Here is a 20,209-nt window from a genome sequence, read left to right as displayed (position 1 = left end):
TCTGTGATTAACATGTGAAGGGGTAGAATGAGCAGAGAAAACAGCATTTTTAGCGTCTGAAAGATAGTCAAAATACCCAGCAAAGAAACAATAACAAGAGACTGTGCCAAAGATTCAAGTCCATGCTTGCAAAAGCACTTTGCATTATTAGAGACAGTGCAACCTTCCTCATTTGCACCTAAAAACTGGAAATAAGTTTACCTTTCTTCCAGCACTCAGGACTGCTGCAAGAAGACGGAAAGATCTGTAGAGATATTCTCCTGTTAGTAAAGGCTTAGTGGTCCCCATCTCTCACGCTTGAAGCAAAAGTCTCCTAATACTTCATATTTTTCTAGAAGCCCCATGTCCTCATGATTAGAAACCTCAGTTTTGATTTGATACAAAAATAAATATCCATCCTTCCCAACTGAGGGAATAAATGTGAAAGCATGGCCATTCCCACCATCTTCAATATTCGTAAGGCAAATCAGATTGCTTCAAACTGTTAGTCTGATTTAAAAGAAATAGATCACATTATTTTAAAATATTTTTTCTTTTCTTGTGCTGCCAACACTTTTGAGCTCCTGGGTTTGGCAGTGAAGCGTGCAGGTCTAATTCAAAATCATTTCAATTCAGTGGAAGGAATCTTTCTGACATTGGAGGCTGCAGATCACATCTATAACACACCAGCTGGCACTAAATTAAGATTGATGCTTCTTATTATAGTTAACCATGGTGCAGATAGAGACAAAAATATTTTAAACTTACAAAATAATGTGAAAAAATGAACATTTCCTTTAATTCTGTCAGTAAGAGATGATAACACCTTTGAACACACATCAGTAGGACTAAATTTTACATGGTGCTATGCGTGTTAACCCCAACCTCTATGAAAGGACTCATTCCCAGGAATGTGTGTGTTTAGGGGTAGTGCACAATGCAAAGCTGCACCTCACTGGGTCTCAGACCAGTATCCGAGTATTTTGCAAAATACTTTGAGATTCAGCACTTAAAAAAGAGCCTACATCACCTTAATTATTGCAGTCCTGCTAACTAAAAAACAGCTTTCCTTTATGAATCATTTCCCTGTTAATTTGGAGCTTTAACTCACTGCAACAAAGGGGACTTTTCCTAGAGATGCAACAGGACACAGGCTGTTCTGCAAATTCCTACCAGTTACATGTTACTAAGCTGGGGAAACTCTCACAGCTAGTTTGCCTTGGTTTACTTCACATGAAAAACAAACAAAAAAGTTCACTACACAGTATCAAGCTGATTTTATGTGAAGAAAAATTCTGCCACCTTCCTTCCACTTGAGAAGTGACCCAAGCTGCGATTACATTAATTAAAATCAAGGAATGAGGTACTAACACTATGAGATGGAACTGGACTGCCTGTTTTTCACATCACGCAGTGCATCACACATGGTCAGTCTTGCCCTGCACAAAGCACACGCCCATCTGTGTAGCACCATGGGAATTCAAAGTGTTGATGAATGGATCCCAAATACCAAATTACAAATGCCCATGGGGATGAGAGCGATGGAGCCTGGGTCTCCTGCTCACCTATACGGGAGCTGCTTCTTGCTCAGCTCATAAAGAACTTTTCCCTGTGTGATTTGGTAGGAGACTTTTGGTAGGAGACTTAAACTTTTGACCTTCAAACACATGCAAAATTTAGGAGTAGAAAGAGATTCATCCTTGTTTTCATCTGAATTACCAAATTCAAGAAGACAGGCCACTTGTGCTCATACTTTCCTTATCTCCTCTGTCACAGTGTAATGCTCTCTCCACAGCCCAAATCTTTAGAAACAAACTCATGAAGCAGACCATTAATAAGTGAAACTCTGGCTTGCCTAAGAACAATAAATCCAATAAACAACACCATTTCATTGGAACTATATGCAGAACATGCTGAGAATTAACGTGCAACACAAAGACAAAGAACAACTTAATTGAATACATATGGGATCAAGACCCTAAGCGTGGCTGAAACATGAGCTATTAAATCTATATTCATCCTGGCTTGACTATCAAAATTGAATTCGTTCAGCAGCAGCCCCCCACTAGGAATTCACTGCTCAATATATTTTTATCGCTACACAGTTTGAACAATATTTTTGATCAATTCTTACAATCAACATTTGAACACAGCGAGTCATTAGTTTTCTGCTGGCAAAAGGACTTCTCTCAGCCTTGCTAATCAATCTGCCCGGTTTAAGTTACCGTACAACTTCCATGGTCGGCTGTGCGAACTGCAAGAGCCACAAAGCAGCTTCCAGAGACACTGGGTCAGCATCGCCCCTCACACAGAACTCCTTGCCAGGAGCAAACTCCGGGTTAATTGCGGCAGGGTGAGTCGCTAGGTGCCCTCTGCTAGCAGATGACTCCTTTCATTAGCCCGGGGGATTTCAAGCCCCCAGTGTTTCCTAAGACATCTGCACTGATAGCGCCTCCCCATGCAGAGCAGTTGCAGATTGTTTACTCCTGCTCGAGGTGGTGGAAAATTACTGATGTGCCTTCCGTGGGTCACCTCCCTGCCTAAGAAAGTTTTGGCAATTAGAGAGAAGACAGTTGCCCTTCTCCATTATCCTGGCAACTGCATATGAGCTACATTAAAACGACCAGATCTTGTTTTTCCCTCCACACCAACTCTGAGACCACTGCGTGCTCTGCTAGAGTCGGCACCTGCGAAAGGGGGGAGGTTGTCCCCGAGAAATGAAGACACCTAATGAGGGGAACATAATGGGGCTCCTGGGTACCTTTATTAATGAGTCCTATAAACGGCAGCTCTCGGGGCTCAATTGGATTCATTCTCTTACTGTACCGATTTCTGTAATGCTGATTACTGCAGCAGATGTGCATTTAATAACACACACAAATGAGAACAAAACCAAACCAGGGAGAACACAAACATCATGACATGGCAAGTTGCCCTGTCAGTCACTGTGTTTCACCTGTTTTCAAGCATAAGAAATGCCAAGGCTGGGGCCTTTGAGCCAGCAGAACTGATACTATGCAAAAGGATGTTTTTCTCCCCAATGTAGCCCATGGAGAGCAGCTGGGTGGGATGTCCAAGCTCCTGAGGACACTATTTCATCAGGCAGGGAGGCTGGCCACACCAACCTGCTCTGACTGCAAGGGAGAGAGATGTGGTAAGGGCAGACAGAGAAAGAAAGAGCAGAAACATCACAGAGTGATTCACACTGGGACCTGAGGGAGGATGAAGCTCTGCCCTTTGGACAGAAGCATGAATGCAAGTGATGAAAGATGCATACTCTTAACCCATTTTGGTGTCCCATCCTGTTGATTTTTTAGAACACTCCAAAAATTCTCTCTACAGGCAAGCATGGAAAAAAAAAATCCTTCTCTCTCTCTGCAATGCAAATAACACTACACTTGGATGAAAAACACTATTAAAATATTAACTGTAAAATACCAAGCTTAGGAAACGGATAACTCTGCAAGGAGCTAAGGCTGGCAGACAACATATCCTGCTATTCTCCTGCTCCCGCAGCAGAAGTTAATGAGGACCAGTTCCAAATGATGCTTATCCCATTTTCTGCTCCAGATTACTGCTAGGGGAAGGGGAGGATGGACAGACTGGCAGTACAACCCCGTAAATCAACTTTCCCTAGATAAAACAGTGTAAGGTCAGATGCTTGGAGTATTCAAAGTGGTCTATATGGGTTTTCATGTTTGAAAGAAGTTTTATACCTGGTCTCCACCTTATGCAGAATCATTTTCCTTGTGCTTGAACTTCTCAGGGCAGAGCAGGTTGATGAAAATGATGCTCTCCACCATCTGATATGCAGTTGGTATTTCAGGGGAAATAGCTGTCACTATAAATGTCTCTGCAACTACATCTGAGAGAGATTTCCTTCCACAAGTGGATTTTCAGGATACGACATCTCATAATTACTCAGTTCACTATTCTGTTAAATAACCTGTCAGAACATGAGAAAACTCTTTGGTGTGCCTATGACTAAAAGAAGCAGTTTATTTCACTCTAAGTCAGTTTTACACATTCTTCCAGTCCCTGTAATACACAGTGAACATCTCTCCTTGTCCCTGGATCGCCTGTCAACAGCCAGGGCAGAATCAAAGTCACTTCTGATAATTCATTTTAACTAGATATGGTTAAAGGTCTCTCTAGCCAAATGGAGAATAACATAGGTACTGGAGAACAAGAAGTTCTCACTGTTATTCCAAATACAATATTCATTAGTAAATACAATAAGGTTTGGCAGGTAACCCACTTAGTGATGTCTTGCAGTTTAGTAAATTATATACTTATTGTTTCATTGTAGTACCCTGAAAACCATTTATTTGTTTAAATGCTGCTACTTACTCTTAAAGCTTTTCTTATTTTTAAATAGCTGTAAGCAACCATAAGAGATCCTTTTGTCACTGAGATTAATAATAAAAACAAAATGGCCCAGTGAGCTGAAGTACAAGGAGCATTTTGCTATGGAAATTACAGATTTAGGAGCTTTCACGATAATGATTTCTTGTCTGAATATGAAAACAGATTCATTCTTACATTAAATCTCCTTTGCTAAAAGCCTTAATGTATTCCAAAATACAACAGCTGGGAAGGAGGCGAAGCACTGAACCATGACCAGTAGTGACTCCCCGTATCTGCCCTGTTCCTGCATGCTGGCACAATTCCCAAGTGCAGTCATGACCCTCATTTCTCAGCAATCGTCCTCATGAGGCACAAGAGGGACCCAGGGAGCCCTCTGGATTTGCTCTCACAGGGAAGAAGTAGTACAGAGGTTCAGTGGCATGAATGGCCATCTAGGACAGGGCCAGAACCCACGTCTGCCCTCAGAGCCTCACCTCCAGTTTAAGAGAAGGCAAACAGCTGATGTGAAACCAGAGATTAATTCTACAATTGATAGGTCTATTATAGACAGGTATGATGGATTCTGAATGATTTTCAAGGAGAGCCACCCATTTTTCATTTATACTGTCTCGCCTTTGAGGATGGTTCTAGCCGCAGTACTGGCACTGACCACTCAGTCCCAAACCTGCTACACAATTCCCAACAACTTAGTGAGGCGTCTGCATGAGGCTCCTTCCCACTTACTGCTTGCAAACCAGACACAACAGCAGGGTGGTGGTGGTGGGATTAACCTGGAGCTCCCCCAGGACTCAGATTTCTTATGACTCAGACTGGGATAAATGGTGCATCCCTATCAATTCACATAGTCAGATTGAACCATTCATTTTCTGTAGAGCATCTTCACTAAAAGCAAAAGTTTTGCTTCCTTGAAGACACTGTTTGCAGGTATTCTGGGCTAGAATAGAGACAAATGAAAAACCCAGAGATAAGGTTAATGTGGAAATCCTCCTGAGAGACTGATATAAAACAATGTGCATTTCTTCTAGCAGACTATTTAAAAGATGTCAAGTTCACATTCTCTTCTGCTCAGGGACACTGGAACCGTAACCAGTGAGCCATACTAGGCAGAAAGAGCATTCTCAATGGAATAAAAGATGAAGGGTTTACTCCTAGAGTGATATCTCCGGAGACGTGACATCCTCATCTTATGACAACCACTAGCCTCCTGTAGTCCCAGCTGATGTTAGGCAAGACTAGTTAATATTCAAACCTCCGCAGAAGGCAAATATATCCCGAGAACCACCATTTCAATAGAGATCACAGTACCTAAAATAGCCACCACCTCGTCGTCCTGGATGACTTCTAGGGATCCTGAGACCACAAAGCAAAGCGCATCAACGCTTTCTCCAGCATGATAGATGAGGTCCCCTGGGGCACAATGGATCGTCTGAAATTCCACAGCCAGGGCTCGCAGGCAGCCGTCGCTGGCCAGCCGGAAGGCAGGGTGCTCATTAAAAACTTTCCGGTTTAGGTGCACACAAATATCTGCTCTCATGTCCTTTGGGCAAATTGAGAGAACCTGAAGGAAAGAAAGACGAAAAATAATCGGCTAGGAACGTGACACCGCGGCAGTGCGTGCTTTATGAAATAAGTGAATGGGTGGTTTCGCCTGGGTGGATCTTAAGGTTCTGGTGGGAGTTTTATCTTGAAATGGGGTAGTAGTATTTTTCTACCCATCTATCACTTTGACAACACGTGAAAGGGTGATGCAGAAGAGAGGGACTATTCTGTTACTCTTTCACACTTGCTTTCCAGAATTGCAGGGGGGCACTACCGTGTCCCTTTTGTGGGTATCCCTCCAGACTCAGTGCCCAGACCATCCGCCCACTGCTATGCTCGGTCCCTGCAGGAGCACAGAATGGACGCTCAGAGCTGAAGAAGCTTGAAGACATGCAAAGGCAGACTGCTCAAAATCAAAACCACCAGATTTAGTCCCATCTGGAAACCTAGTCTTCAGAAGCATTGAAGGAGGTGACCACTTACCAACATGTATCCGAACACACCTAGGGTTTAGTTTCAGCACTGTACAGACAAACAATAAGTAACCTGCCCTGGAGGGCTTACAGACTAGAAAATCCAAAGAGTTTGAGATTAGAGTAAAAAGAAAGTACTAGGAAACCGTATGAAACGCAAAGTAAAGGTGAGTGAAAACTGTCCTGTGAAAGTGAGTACGTCTTTACCACAGATCAATTAAATAAGGCCTTTAATTAAGTTCTTACCTTAAATAGCTTTCCCTATTGAAACAGTAACACAAATACACCTGAAGAAAGAAAGTGAAAACCTGTGGATCTTATTAGACATGTAAAATGAGTGTTTAATATTTGCACACCAACCTAAACACAGTAGTGTCCTTATAATCCTAGAATGCATGTCCCTCGCTGTGTGGTAGCTAATTTCACTGAGAAACATATAAAGCCTTGTAAAGTTTTGCTAAGATAAACAATGGAAAAAGGAATAAGATGAAGAGCACTCTGGAAGATTCATGTAAAGAAGAATGCAGATCAATCATACTGATTAATTTCTTACTGTATGGAATTAATCTGGCAGCTTGCTTTGCAGACAGTGTGGAAGAGAGGGACATTGGGTCAATGTGCTGGCTACCACTGAATATTAGTGTGTGGAGGGAGACTCTTGTAACCCTGAATAAGCTTTGAGGTGAATGGTCAAATTAACTCAGAAGTAAAGCCATGACTTTCATTTCTGTTTAATGCAGAAGAAGTATAAAACATATTATGGTAATGTATTACTAAAAGATCTGAAAGCATAGAATGAGAAAATAATAAACAATTTCTAGTTTAATTAATAACCTTTAGTCTCTTTCTTATCTCAATAGATCAATAGACAGCCCAAGTACCTGTTTGCACATAGATGCACAGATTCCCAGGCGAGCAGGGGTTACTGCAACTATCTGCACTAACCTCTTGCATTATGGGTCAACTCAGACTTTTAATATCAAACCCAGAATACCTGGTAAAATTATAGCCTAGAAGGCCTTGATTTAATGCCTTCAAATTATATAGTTTAGTTGTTCCAATGGAGAGCTACCCTCTTTTTTCAAACGTGCTGTTTCTGAACTGTTTGGTTTTTTTTTCACCTAACAGCCAGAGGACCGTATCATACTGTTCTGGTAAAAGGCTTGCAAACACCAGAAATCTTTTCCACATTCAGTTGTTTATAGAATACGGCCAATTTATCTTGTAATCTTATCTTGAATAAACAAGAGAGATGATGCTTCCTGTGTCTAACACTGTGAAGCACAGTATGTCTTTGGAAACTTCCCCATAGCATGAGGATTTCACACTTAAAACAACCTTCCCAGATCTAATAGCTAATTAGTTTGCATTTGCTTTGATAGAGACTAAGTTAATTTTGCTTAACGCTATTTTTCTGTAATTAAAGGGTGTAAAGAACAAGTTCAAATACCCTGCCTACATCTGTTTTATCATAAAAATTAGTAACAAACACATCGGACAAGACAACCTTAAACCATTATTTGCATTAGTAATAATGTCTTGTCTGAGTCACTGGTGACCATATCCCTTATCATCTTTTCTGTAATATTATTAGGGGCAAATGTCAGTTTTACAAGCTTACACTTACCTGAGTCATCCCATTTACCATTAGAAATATGGAGACACCTTAGTTTTTTTCAGTTAAAAAAATATATATGTATTTTGGGTACTTCTAGATTAAACAAAGTTCATCTTTGTTTTAAAATAGAAAAATGCCACCTTTCTTCTTAATAATAATTGCATGAAATACTGTGCTTTCTTTGGCATAATGATGGATGATTTTTAACATTTTTATCTACTGTTGGGCCTAAATCATTTTTAGTAATGTTTTCACTAATGTAACTGCTTTTGACTTAACAAGGCCATTAGCTGTGACTTTTCAAACACTGCTCTTAGGAAAAAATATCTGGATTTGTCTTTTAAGCTCCCAAACTGCAGGAACAATGGTTGAAAATTTTCTTAAATGCATCCAAAATTGATTAACTGTTGTGGAGGATGTTATTGTAAAGTTCAGACATGTTCCAGGACCCTTTGTTTTTTGAAATGTAAATTAACTGTGTCCCTGAAGAATAAAAGCCACTTGGATGTGAAATAGCATATTGTTTCCTCACAAATACAGAGGTAAGTACAAGGAACTAGAAGTGAGCACTCAAAGCATTACTCTTTTTGTAGTTACAACAAACATATTCATCGTCACATCTCGTAATAGGAAGTCAGAAAAAAAATCCATTGTACAGAAAAAGCCAGTCCTAACATACTTCAGGAATTCACCGATGTCATGATGAAGTGATTCTCCTAATGACTTATTACTGTACGGAGACGTCACTTATCAACAAGTACAACAGTAAATGAGGAACGACCCAAGAGTTAGCCACAGATGAATAGTCTTTTATTTCAGTTTTATTGTCTGCTACTCGGCTTGTACTGAGATCTGAGAATGAAACGGATGACAGCTAAAGAAAAATTTAATAGTGGAAGACTTGGCAAAGGGGCTTTGACTGATCAAGACAAATGTAGATATACACAGGGGGGTGGGGGAGCAGAGCAAAGAAAGACAATCTCAATATTAAGTTATGTCTTTTCTGTATGCTCCAAGGAGAGGACTTCATGAGCTCCAACCTGACTTTGCAGCACTGCTTTTTGTGTTTACAAATACCAACATCATGAATTCAGGAGAATACTCACAGACGCCATCGGCTTATATGACTATAAGCTATACTGCAAAAAGGGATCGTGGGTGACACAGATTAGGAGTAATTTTCCTGCTTCCATAAAAGACAATGTGATATAGGATCACACAGAAGCATTTGGAAGCTAATGATAAACATTCCAAAGATCCTAAGAGCAGAAAATTATAAAATGAGCACCTCAATTTCAGATAAACGTTCTTCTGAAAATGATCCTTTATCGGTAATACAATTCCTCTTTTGAAATACTAAGATCTCAGCATTTCTAAGGCAGCATGCAGCTAAAAAGACATAAACTAATAGCAATGTGGTTGTAGGTGACTCTATACAGTGAAACAAATGCAACACATAGGTGTAAAGAAAAAATCAGTTTAAGGGAGAAGATAAACTGTAACGCCCAGTAGATTGTTTCACTATTAGGGAGATGCCTCTGACATTTATGTTAGCTGAGTGAAAGTTCAGCTGGGACATTTGCTCAAGTCTGTGTGTTCTTTCAGCAGCATATCAAAAAACCACCAAGACAAGTTTCTGAAGAGGAAATTTCCTTAGAGGTTTCAAGACCTTTCTCAGTGAAAGCTGTAGCTTATAAGTAAGGAAGGATATGAAGGTTGCTGACTGCAATGCTTTTACTAACTGATGGTTTTGGAGCACACGACTTGGAGCATGCTGCCTCCAGGGACCAGATGCTTGTGCTGCTACAGAAACTGCTCCGTAATAAATCTGTAGCCACAGACTTTGCAGTCAGCTTTCCCATATGCATCCAACCACCATAAAAAGAACAGAACCTGCTATGTTTTGATGCAAAATCAGAAGAGAAAGTTGAAGCCTCCCCAGAGGAAAACCTTCTCTGCCATTCATAAGCTGCATTTCTAACTGAAAAGGAGCCAGGCTCCATGCCACATGTGAACAGTGCACGTGTATCCACAAAGATCTGAACAGTTATAAAGACAAGATAGGAGAAAGCAAAGCACAGAATAACACTTATTACGCCCTCACCTGTGTAGAAAATTAAGCCTCCTCAAAGTCAGTATAAAACAATTCCTGAACTCTGCCACCAGCACTCTCCTGTCTTACACGCAGCTGATACAAACCCCAGCAAAAGGGCACTCAATGCAGAGATTCAGCACTGGCATCATCTCCAGAACACCCTATGGAATATGTAAAATGCTGGTGGTGATTGAAAAGCTTGTGGTTGCTGCAAGAGATGGGGAAAAGCAGTAACCAGCTCTGGAAGACTCACAGGAATTGGCACAAAATGTCTCACTATCTTTTCTACTTAAAATCTGGAAGGGGGTAGAGTGTTAAAATTCCAAAGGAAGTTCAATCTGATTTTTTTCCTCTCCCATCCATTTCCTCAGCATGCTCAGGCAGTTTAAGATAAGCCCCTTGAACTGTTCAAAGAACTCTACGGGGAGCAGAGATTATGAAGAACTGAAAGAAAAGCAAATGAATCGAAACAAAAACTGTACAGATTAAGAATGCGTCCAAATAATAGCTTTTAGGAAGGGTTTAAGTATTTTTTTAAATCTTCCCCAGCTAGAAAACACTACTGGATAGCTTAAACAAATATTACAGAATCTGTTAAGACTTGTTAACAAAGAGGACAGAGGCCAGTGAATCATGAATGATATCTATTTGAAATTCTCGTTCAGCACACAAAATTCTCACTTTCTCGGGGTTGTAGCTTGGGAATATATTGACTGATGTTCAAATGAAGAGCTTAGGCAGTCTTAGCAGAAGAATAACAAGGACCATTTCTTAAATGAGTAAGAGTAGCAAGTATTGGAGACATTTAGCAATGTGAACTTCAATAATAAACTCTTCTGACTTCTAACCTGCTCTATAGTCCAAAGATATCTCTTTTTATTTTGTGGAGAAAGGCCATTCTGTGTTCTCAGACATATTCAGCACTTATAATCCAGGTCAGATCTTTAGGAAACAAACAAACAAAGGCACCATTTTCTAGGCACCTGAGCAAATTATTCAGATTTTTAAAAGGCTTTGGCTAATTTGTGTATTTAATTCTTTTCAGCTCTGTTTAAAAGTGTTACATTTGGCACTGGACTGGAGCCAAAGGGGCAAAGGTAAGAAAACAGCTGATGAGCAAATCACAGAACGTTTTCCTGTAATAATCAGATAATTTTGGAAGTAGATCAAAGGTGATGTATGCAACTGAGCAGTTATTAACCCTGCATGCATTAGGGTAATCTTTAATACATCATTGAATATCTTGGCACTAAGAATTGAATCTAAGCAGCAATGCTGTGTTCCATTTTAAATGCACTGCCTAACATCCAAGGTCATTTGGATTTAACTGCTCATATCTGAAAATCAAGCCTAGTAAGTGAAGTTCCACTTGTTTTTTCTTATTAATGATACATGACCTGAACTAGTGATCAAAATGATTAGATTTAGTGCTACAGTAATAAAATTAACTACATTTTAACTGAGTAAAAGTTAGAGACATTCAAGAAGTCCTAGAAACTGCTCTAGATCATGTTAAATTCAATATTGTTGACCCAGATGGAGTCTGGCTAAAGGTCTGAAAAGGCATGAAAGGATGAGAAGCAGTGCAATGTGCTTTAAGGACAGTACCTGTTGGTTTGACTAATACACTGAGAAATGTAGCAAGAAGCACACTAAAAACATCCATTGATGACACAGTAGCAGATCCCACGTTGTCTAAGTTTCAGAATAGTTAATGGTTTTATTGGGTTCCGTTTTTCTATAACACAACGGTTAAATGACCTTCTGATGGGGCAAAGGATATAGCAGACTACAGGGATTTATCATTACAAACCTGTTTTCTGGGTAACAGAAAGAAAAATAAACATCAAAAAGAATATGGCTTATATCAAAGAATCTCAAGATCTTCAAGACTGTTTGGATTAACAACTTTAGGCACAAAGGTCACCCTTGGAAGAATGGAGTTGATCAATGGATTTTATTTCATGCTTCTGTTGGCAGTGGCATAACTTTTTAACATGCAGATTTATGTAAAGATATCATTCAAGGGTGAAAGCATTAAGAAAACAGATCGGAAGAAGACAGAATCACAGAATGGTTGAGGTTGGAAGGGACCACTGGAGGTCCCTTAGATGTAGTCATTCCCCTAAGATGTGGTCTCTGGAACTGACAGCTCCATCCCCTTGGTGGCCGTGCTTAGGAAAACATCCAACCCATCCAGGCAGGTATTTCTTCCCCCAGGCAAAAAGTTCATGAGCTGCTCTACAGCCATAGTTTATAGACTTGGTGTTTCCTCAAGTATGAGAGGTTCATCGTTTTTAATCTCTGTCAACCCAAACTCAACACATCCAAGAGGAAGAGATCATTGTGGATAATCTTTCCTGGCTCTGCACAGTGCACGCTCTATGCAAATGATCCATACCATCCATTAAGGTGAAACAGAAAGCCCCACTGGTGCACAGGCCCTGCACTTGGACCTGTGTGAAGGACAGTGAGACCCTGACCATCTCTCCTGCAGCCCGCTCTCCAAAGAATTGTGGATTGCAACTGTACCTGGTCCTAGCTCAGCTCTGTGAGGTGAAGGGAGACTTCTTGTTCACCTCGTCCCGATCTGCAAGGAACGACCAACAACCCCGCCTCTACAACGAAACAAAAATACTTGTCCAAATGGTTTTTACCTTCCCTCTTCAGCAGGGGATTGTATGTAGCTGTCACACCTAATTTTGTAGAAGTTCTCTTTGGCCATGAAGCATGGAAGCCTTCTACCCCGGTCATCCAGGAGAAAATCCAGCCAGCACTTAGAGACACCTCTGTGTGATGGGGCACTGTAGGAATGGCAGCCTCATTCCACTATTTTTCTCATGGTAATACTAATTCTTACTACAGCTCTTGAAAATCCTATTAACAGCAAACACAACTAAACTGCACTGTACATTTGTAGATTAAATGTTTATTAAAGTTACAACCTGCATCTATTTACCATAAACCTATCCCTCCTGAAAGAAAGCTTAGTGGGCCAGCAATGAATAGTTTTAACACTGTGTTATTTTCCCATGATTTTTATTTCAGTCATTTCAATGTGGAATTGGCTCTCATTTGAATCGACATTGATGCTTAGGTTCAAACTAAATAGAATCTTTTTTTTTTTTTTTTTTTTTTATTTCAACCTATGGCTTTTCTGAACAAATTGACTGTTAAAACATGACAGACATTTATTTAATTGCTTTCTGAGCAAATCCTAAGCCATACAACAGCATGGAGGTCAAGAAGGGAAAATCTTTGGGTTTTACTGACATTATCATTAGATGAGACCTTGAGACATCTGCATGTAAGTTAATGGTTCTTCTGCTTTCATGTATAACGACCTATTTCTCACAGAAGAGCTAATACCTATAACTTCTTCATTTGCTGCCTAGTAGATTTCAATAAAAACTTAAGAGGTTTGAATTCAGTGTGTATTTCATAGATTATTGCTGTAAAGAATTTTTTCCTGCAAAAAATTGGCCATACACAGAGAATGCACTGGTTCCTTTTATAACTCTCTCTCAAAAAAACATATTCTGCTGTGCAATAAATACTGTTTAAGTACATATAGGCATCTTAGTTTTCTCATGTTCTTAGTTCTGCTCATTATTAGATGACTAACCCTGAAACTGTAGCATTAAACATAAAAATAAATTCTATCTTGCCTGAGCCACTGTTACTCCAGGAGATAGAGTCCATGTGCATGTACTACATATATCATCCCAGCTGTCACAGGAGGGCTCTAATGTTTAAGTGATTTAAGATTATGGATCATAGGCCACTTGATTCCTCTTAAGTAATAATAATAAATACACTAATGCTTTTAGTGTCATTGTTAATTCCTTATTTGTGAACACTCAGAGACACGCTGAAGTGCTGTGGTTTGAAGATGGGATTTGAAGATGAGCTGTTCCCAAAGGGAACAGGAAAGCCTATGCTTAAGGCGCCATTGCTCCAGTGTGGGAGAACAAGACCTCTTCCACGTAGTGACAACTAACGGGGGCTTTAAAACAAAGTTCTGTTTTGGACAGCCTGCTCTCACAAGCAGCAAGGACTAGATCCTCATTAACTTTCTCTATGTGTAACTTCTGCTTTGCCTTCAGTGCACATCTGATAAAAGATTAATCCCTCCTGGATTTAGCCAAGATTGTCTTTGGGACTACACACTGAATGTGTCATCCAAAGACAGATATTTGAGTTCTGACGCAAGAAATCTACACATGTTAAATGGTAGTAATTCCAATTAAGTTATGAACTATATTTTAATTTCAAGCATATACGTTTAAAATCTTTGGTTATCAAAGAAACACATACATGTATCTATTTTTAGTCCTTCAAATTGCTAGGATGGTTCATCACCATAGGAACCTACTGTAACACTCGTACAAGAAATTTAATTCTTGCGTATGTTAATCTTCTTGTCCTCTGAATGTGGAATTCAAAACAAAGCCATTTCAACATGCTGAGTGACTGAATGAAATGTATTATAAATTTGTGGCAAATGATGTTGCAAAACACCTTCCATTGTGACAATGCAGATATATTTGGAACAATTTAGGATGTAATAACGTATGTTAGGTTGAAAAACATCCATTGATGGTGGAAACTGTCTGAGCTGTCTGATGGAAGCTGAAAAGTTTAGAAATTCCTCACTAATTACCATGTGTCATGAGCACATGTTTTGCAGCATAATACAAAGCTTACTGAAAGATTCGTAAAAATTAAGGAGAATGGGAAATCATTTGATGCAAAAATATCCAGACAACAGACTGGTCAGAATCTCATTACTGAAGCTCTGAAATGCAGACTGGAAGGAGCCCCTAAGGTCACACCCAGGCTGTCAGACAAAGCAGTGCAGAGAAGCTAGTCAAGACCTGGGGCAGTAATCCCCTTTTCCAAAATATATTGGAGCATTGTCTGGATTTAGCAGCTGAGCTGCAGGTACAGTGTAGTCCTGCTAGCCCCACTGTGTCTATGGGAATAAATCTGACTCTATGTCTGTCTACTTTGGGGGTCCCTACAGTGTGCTCCCATCCCCTTGCTGCTCTAGGGTTCTTACAGATGGATTCAATTTAAATGCAGAAGGTTTTACAACAGGCTTGAAGGGCTAATGAAGGAATTAATGCGAGAGGAAGGATCCATTCTACATGACTAGTCTCTGGGACTGTATCAATGTTCCCATCATTTCTCAGCTAAGATTTACAACATTTTCTAATTTGCTTTGGTGAAGCACATCACAACACTGTCCTGAGTGGAGATAAGCATAGGAAAGCTGCCTTATTATGTAACAGCCTTCTACTCTTACCCTAAAACAAATCCTCACTTTGACTAATGTTCTGCAGTCAAAAGCAAGCTGCTATACTTGTACAGACTTGGGGATGCTCAGTGCGGGCACTAAAGGCTGCTGGTGCTGTTGCTTTTGCAGACTTGCAGGCTGTAGGGGATACAAAATACCAACATATTCAAACCGGTACTCAAGTTCTTACGTTTATCTTGTCTCTGTTCTTCTGTAACATTGGCTTTTCTGGGAAGTTCGATTAGATGCAACTATTGATGTCCAGATGCAGAAGTTCCTGAAATCCTTCCACTGTTATAAATAGGTTTTGGATCCACGCCTACGCTTAGGCAAGTCTTTACCAAGGGAAAATTGTTAGAAACCTAAGTCACAGATTTTACAGCCATATTAATTATCTAGCTAAGCAGCCATTACTATCTTACAGACCAGAGAACACTGCTTACCACAAGCTGAAGATTATGGCTCTAACTGCATTTTTATAATCTATAAAACCGGACATGCGGAAACTATGGAAGGAAATTTCAGTAATTAAAGCATAGGTTTTCCTCATTAACTGCAAAGCATCATTAAAATCTAATGAAACTGTAGCAGAATAATACAGTATACTGGCTCAACTGCAAGGAGATAAATGCAAATGAGAGTTGAATTTTCACATGTTTTTGAATTTACTCAAAAAGGCTGAATGCATTTACAGTAGTTTACAATAGAAAAGCTCACTGTTAACATTGTATGAATCAGCATTTGGAAGTTAGGGTATTAGTGTATAAGAAATTAACATATTAAAGAATGTGGCACACTGAAGTACAAGAACCAAAGAATCAAAATCTGTATTGCTTAACATTTTTATATTTGTGATGGTAAACTGAATTTCGTTGCAGAAAATGAGTATGATAACTGTCGTTGCATCAGTATGATGTAAGACTAAATTTGTCAGCGTAGCAACTTATCTTGGCACATCTGTACAAGCTGCATCATCATCCCACATTATACAAGAGATTCGGCCAAAGCAAGAACTTCAAAGCTCTGTGAACACTATACATTTTAGGACGTTAATGTGCTATGACTCTTCCTTGCCCTCCCTCGGAATATTGCCTTCTAAGTTCTCAGATGTTAAATCTTCATGCAAACTGGAGCCTGAGTGCCTACTTTCAGCTGATGTGTATCAACTCCATGGAAGTCAAAGGAGCATCCCCAATCTCCACTGACCAAAAAGCTAGACTTATAACTGACACATCTTACCTACATTCAAGGTATTGCAGGTGGAAACCCTCCCATCTGACTTCAGCTCTCTAAAATATCCAGTCTAAGGCTAGACAGACTCCACTACAGATGTCTTGGAGACAGAGGCCCTGAGGACAATTCACTTGGTCTGTCCTGGAACAGAATGGATGAATCACTCTGAAGACAACCTTTTCCTTTACTTGACTTTTGATGACACCTAAATGACCAGTTCTTTCTGAAGGCTAAAGCCAAGTAGAACCCAGCACAGATGTCAGCAGTAACACATTTTTAGTATCTCCCTGCCAAAGGCCTTAAGTTCTAGGTGATAGATTTCAGCTTAAGAAGATAAATCACTACTGCCATTAAATCCTATGCTAATTAGGTTGATGACAATGTCCTGGGTATCAGAAACAGGTCCAAGCCAATCAAACATTTCATTGCAACTCACAGATACCAATACTTTTCAGAATAATACTGATGTAGGTTCAACATTAAATTATGTCCTCAGACTAATTTGAAGACCTATTTCCTGTTGATTTCAATAGTTAGGTTCATTAAAATTATTTAGTATTTTGGTAAAGTCAAACTAGAAGACAGAAAACATTTACCATAACGAAAAATAAAGGCATATTTCCAAAGCAGCACAACTTTTTTTAAAAACATCCTGGTTTTGATCCAACAACAACCACAATAATGGAGTAGCATGCAGTTAAGACTTTGTTAGTAAGTTATATGCTGTTATACAGTTCTGTTTCTAAGTACACAATGGACGCAAACTCTTGCCCCCTAATTGTTACCTCATGTACTCATACCTTCTCTGTGTCAATTCCTTTAGACATGGACCAGGTTGAGACAATATAATCCATGACTCTTTCACTAAGGCCTTTTGGGACTTGATATAATTTCAGGAAATCTCTCACGTTGTTCAGCATCTCATGGTATCGGTTGGTGTTGGCATACATCTGCTGGAAAATGGTTGTGACATTTCCAAAAATAGTTGCATAAAGAAGAGCTGATTAAAAAAAAAAAAAAAGAAAAAAAAAACACAAAGATAATTAAAAATAAATATGCATGCTCCAGTAAAATGCTATTCATAATTAAAGAATAATTTCAAATAAATTGATGCTTGGTTACAAATTAGTGCAAATAGGAGTGAAGGTGTAAACTGAAAAATTCAGTTTATGGACACAGTCTCACACGTGTACACATACAGCGTTATTTATTGAACCTACCCATAGAACTCATATAGCCAGTCAAAGCATGTTAACTTACAAAATCAATCACAAAGAGAATGTTGACACAAGGAGTTTTTAAAAACAGCTAGCACATTTTAACTCTACACCCTGTACTAATCCAAACTGATTTTCAAGTGTAGCCGCAGCCGGCCAATAACCTTGATGGCATCATCCAATCAATGTGGCTCTCATGTGAGATAAACTAGCACATGCCACACGTGGAGTGGCCTCAGTTCCAAAAAAAAAGAAATGGAGGAGAAAGGAACCTGGGAAGCCTTGCAATGGGATACTTATAGAAACAGGCCCTCCATTGATGGCTAAGGGGTACACAAGACAGACTCAGAGTTGCACTTCATAGTCCAATTTTACATACCCAAGTCATCTGCTTGGGCTGGCTGTCATGTCAACTTCAGATGCCAGACAATAATTATTTAAAAAAAAAAAAAAAAAAAAAAAAACCACACGAGATTAGCAAACAATGGGAAGTCCCACATGTACCTCATTGCCACTAAGGCAGGAGGAGGACACAGTGGAATAGGAAGCACTACCTTCAAAACCACTCCTGGCACTGCCTCTGCTGGTTTGATTCTCCCTTTCCAACTGTGCCACCGTAACTGTCAAGCTCAGCCAGCTGAGGTGTGCAACATTCAAGAAAACCACACGTTTTGACGTATCAGCTTTCTAACTGGTAAGGCATTGTACTCTGTATCCCATTACAAGCATGATGCACTGAAACCATGTTTGATGTAGAATGGTTAATTTCTGAAACCTAAATCTGACAAAGCATTCAAGCAAAAGCTTAAACGTACACCTTTGCTTGTATAGTGGTGGATTGAATAGTGGTGAATTCAAAGACATTCTTAAAACCAAGCAGGGTTAAAGTTTCTTTTTGAGTCACAATATAATTACCCTTGCAAGAAAGCCCAAAATGACATTCTTCCATTAGGTAATACAGGTTTTGCAAAAAAGAGAATTATTCTGATTTCTCATAATGCCAATGCATGGCACTTTATTTCTGCTCTTGACATTATCAAATACAAAGAAGTCTGCCTGTCATTTTTAATAATCCTTGCTCAGAGGTACTGTATAGTAGAGTGCAGCTATGCATTTCCATATTGCTTTTTAAAAAAACAACCGCAGCCGACAAATGGCAAGAAATAACCCACTGTGAAAGGAAAAATGCCTTTTCTCTCTCAGTGCATGTCTTCCCTCTACACAACACATTTCTGCCTCATTCCAGAAAACTCACTTTGTTTCATACTCATTTACTATTATCACCCCTATTTGAAAGGTGACATTTTTAAAGAAACATGGTGCTTTCCTACAACCTAATAGAAAAATTGTACTTCAGTTTCTCACTGTGCTTTTTACTATGTCAATATAAAAATTAGATGATAGAGTTCATCAGAAATATAACGTTCATTGTTTCATCAAAGTCAAAAGGCTTTTTTTCATCTCAACAGACAAGACTGTATCGAACAAAGTCACACAGCGTGAAGTACAGATGAATATGAGGCTTCAGTTTTAGAGAGCACAGCAGATTAATACTCTATGTGATGACCAAAAATAAAGCTCTTTGCAAGGGTTTGCTCCTGCCCCTTTGTTTTACTGACTGTTGTATCATATCTGCTAGCCACTAAGGTTTTCTGTACCTCTGTGCCCACTTGGATATATAGCAACACTCACAAAGAGAATAAAAACTTAAGGATTATAAAAAGTGTAGATGGAAGAATGCCACATGACTTCCGCCCCCCCCCCCCCCCAAGCTTTCTCTGCTCCTTTGAACTTTATGGGAAGACATTCTTGATGAAGTGTCACTTCTGTTAAGTCTGACATCCTTCATCCTTCTGAAGAACACTTGGTGATTTATCTCAAACTCAGCTCAACAGATGTGTGAGTGCAGAGCATCTCCCTTCTTACCCTCTGACATCAGATGCAACCTGAAAACAACTGTGACTACAATGGTAAAGACAGGTCAGGACTGGCCCCACAACCCTGCCTTCCTGCATGAATAAAATGTACGCAATCGTGTAACTACACCTGGACTGCATATGCATTGCTGAGCACACAACCCAACTGGCCATGCAAACCTACACAGAAGACACAGGCTGATTGAAAATGCAACATAGTGGCCTGTCATATGGGGGGAAAAAAAAGAGATCCACCTCTGGCACTTGCCAGGTTGGAAACAGCTAAAAACGCCATGGCAAAAAAATAGCTGTTCTGAAGCAACCAGCATATATTTCCTCCTCTACAAACAAAACAAAACAAACAAACAAACAACAACAACAAAAAAAAAAAAAAAAAAACAACTCATTGGCAGAGATAATATGTAGAAAATACTCATCCAGAAGAGAAATTCTGTCTCTGTGCGTCTTAATA

General features: G+C 39.5%; 1 protein-coding gene across 1 annotated transcript in view; it reads right to left on the bottom strand.

The window, feature by feature from the left end:
- The window catches only part of KCNH5 (potassium voltage-gated channel subfamily H member 5), a 167,515-nt gene that overhangs the window by 44,240 nt on the left and 103,066 nt on the right, over positions 1-20,209 (bottom strand). Inside the window, exons 8-9 of the mRNA XM_035328067.1 lie at positions 17,405-17,604; positions 5,653-5,905 (exon numbers count right to left, since the gene is read on the bottom strand). Coding sequence (XP_035183958.1) covers positions 5,653-5,905; positions 17,405-17,604 — 453 coding nt within the window. The remainder of the gene's footprint in view (positions 1-5,652; positions 5,906-17,404; positions 17,605-20,209) is intronic.

Source organism: Oxyura jamaicensis, chromosome 5 (genome assembly GCF_011077185.1).
Source record: "Oxyura jamaicensis isolate SHBP4307 breed ruddy duck chromosome 5, BPBGC_Ojam_1.0, whole genome shotgun sequence".
Taxonomy (NCBI): domain Eukaryota; kingdom Metazoa; phylum Chordata; class Aves; order Anseriformes; family Anatidae; genus Oxyura; species Oxyura jamaicensis.
Note: the sequence above shows the minus strand (reverse complement) of the source record. Positions and strands in the feature narration are given on the sequence as shown.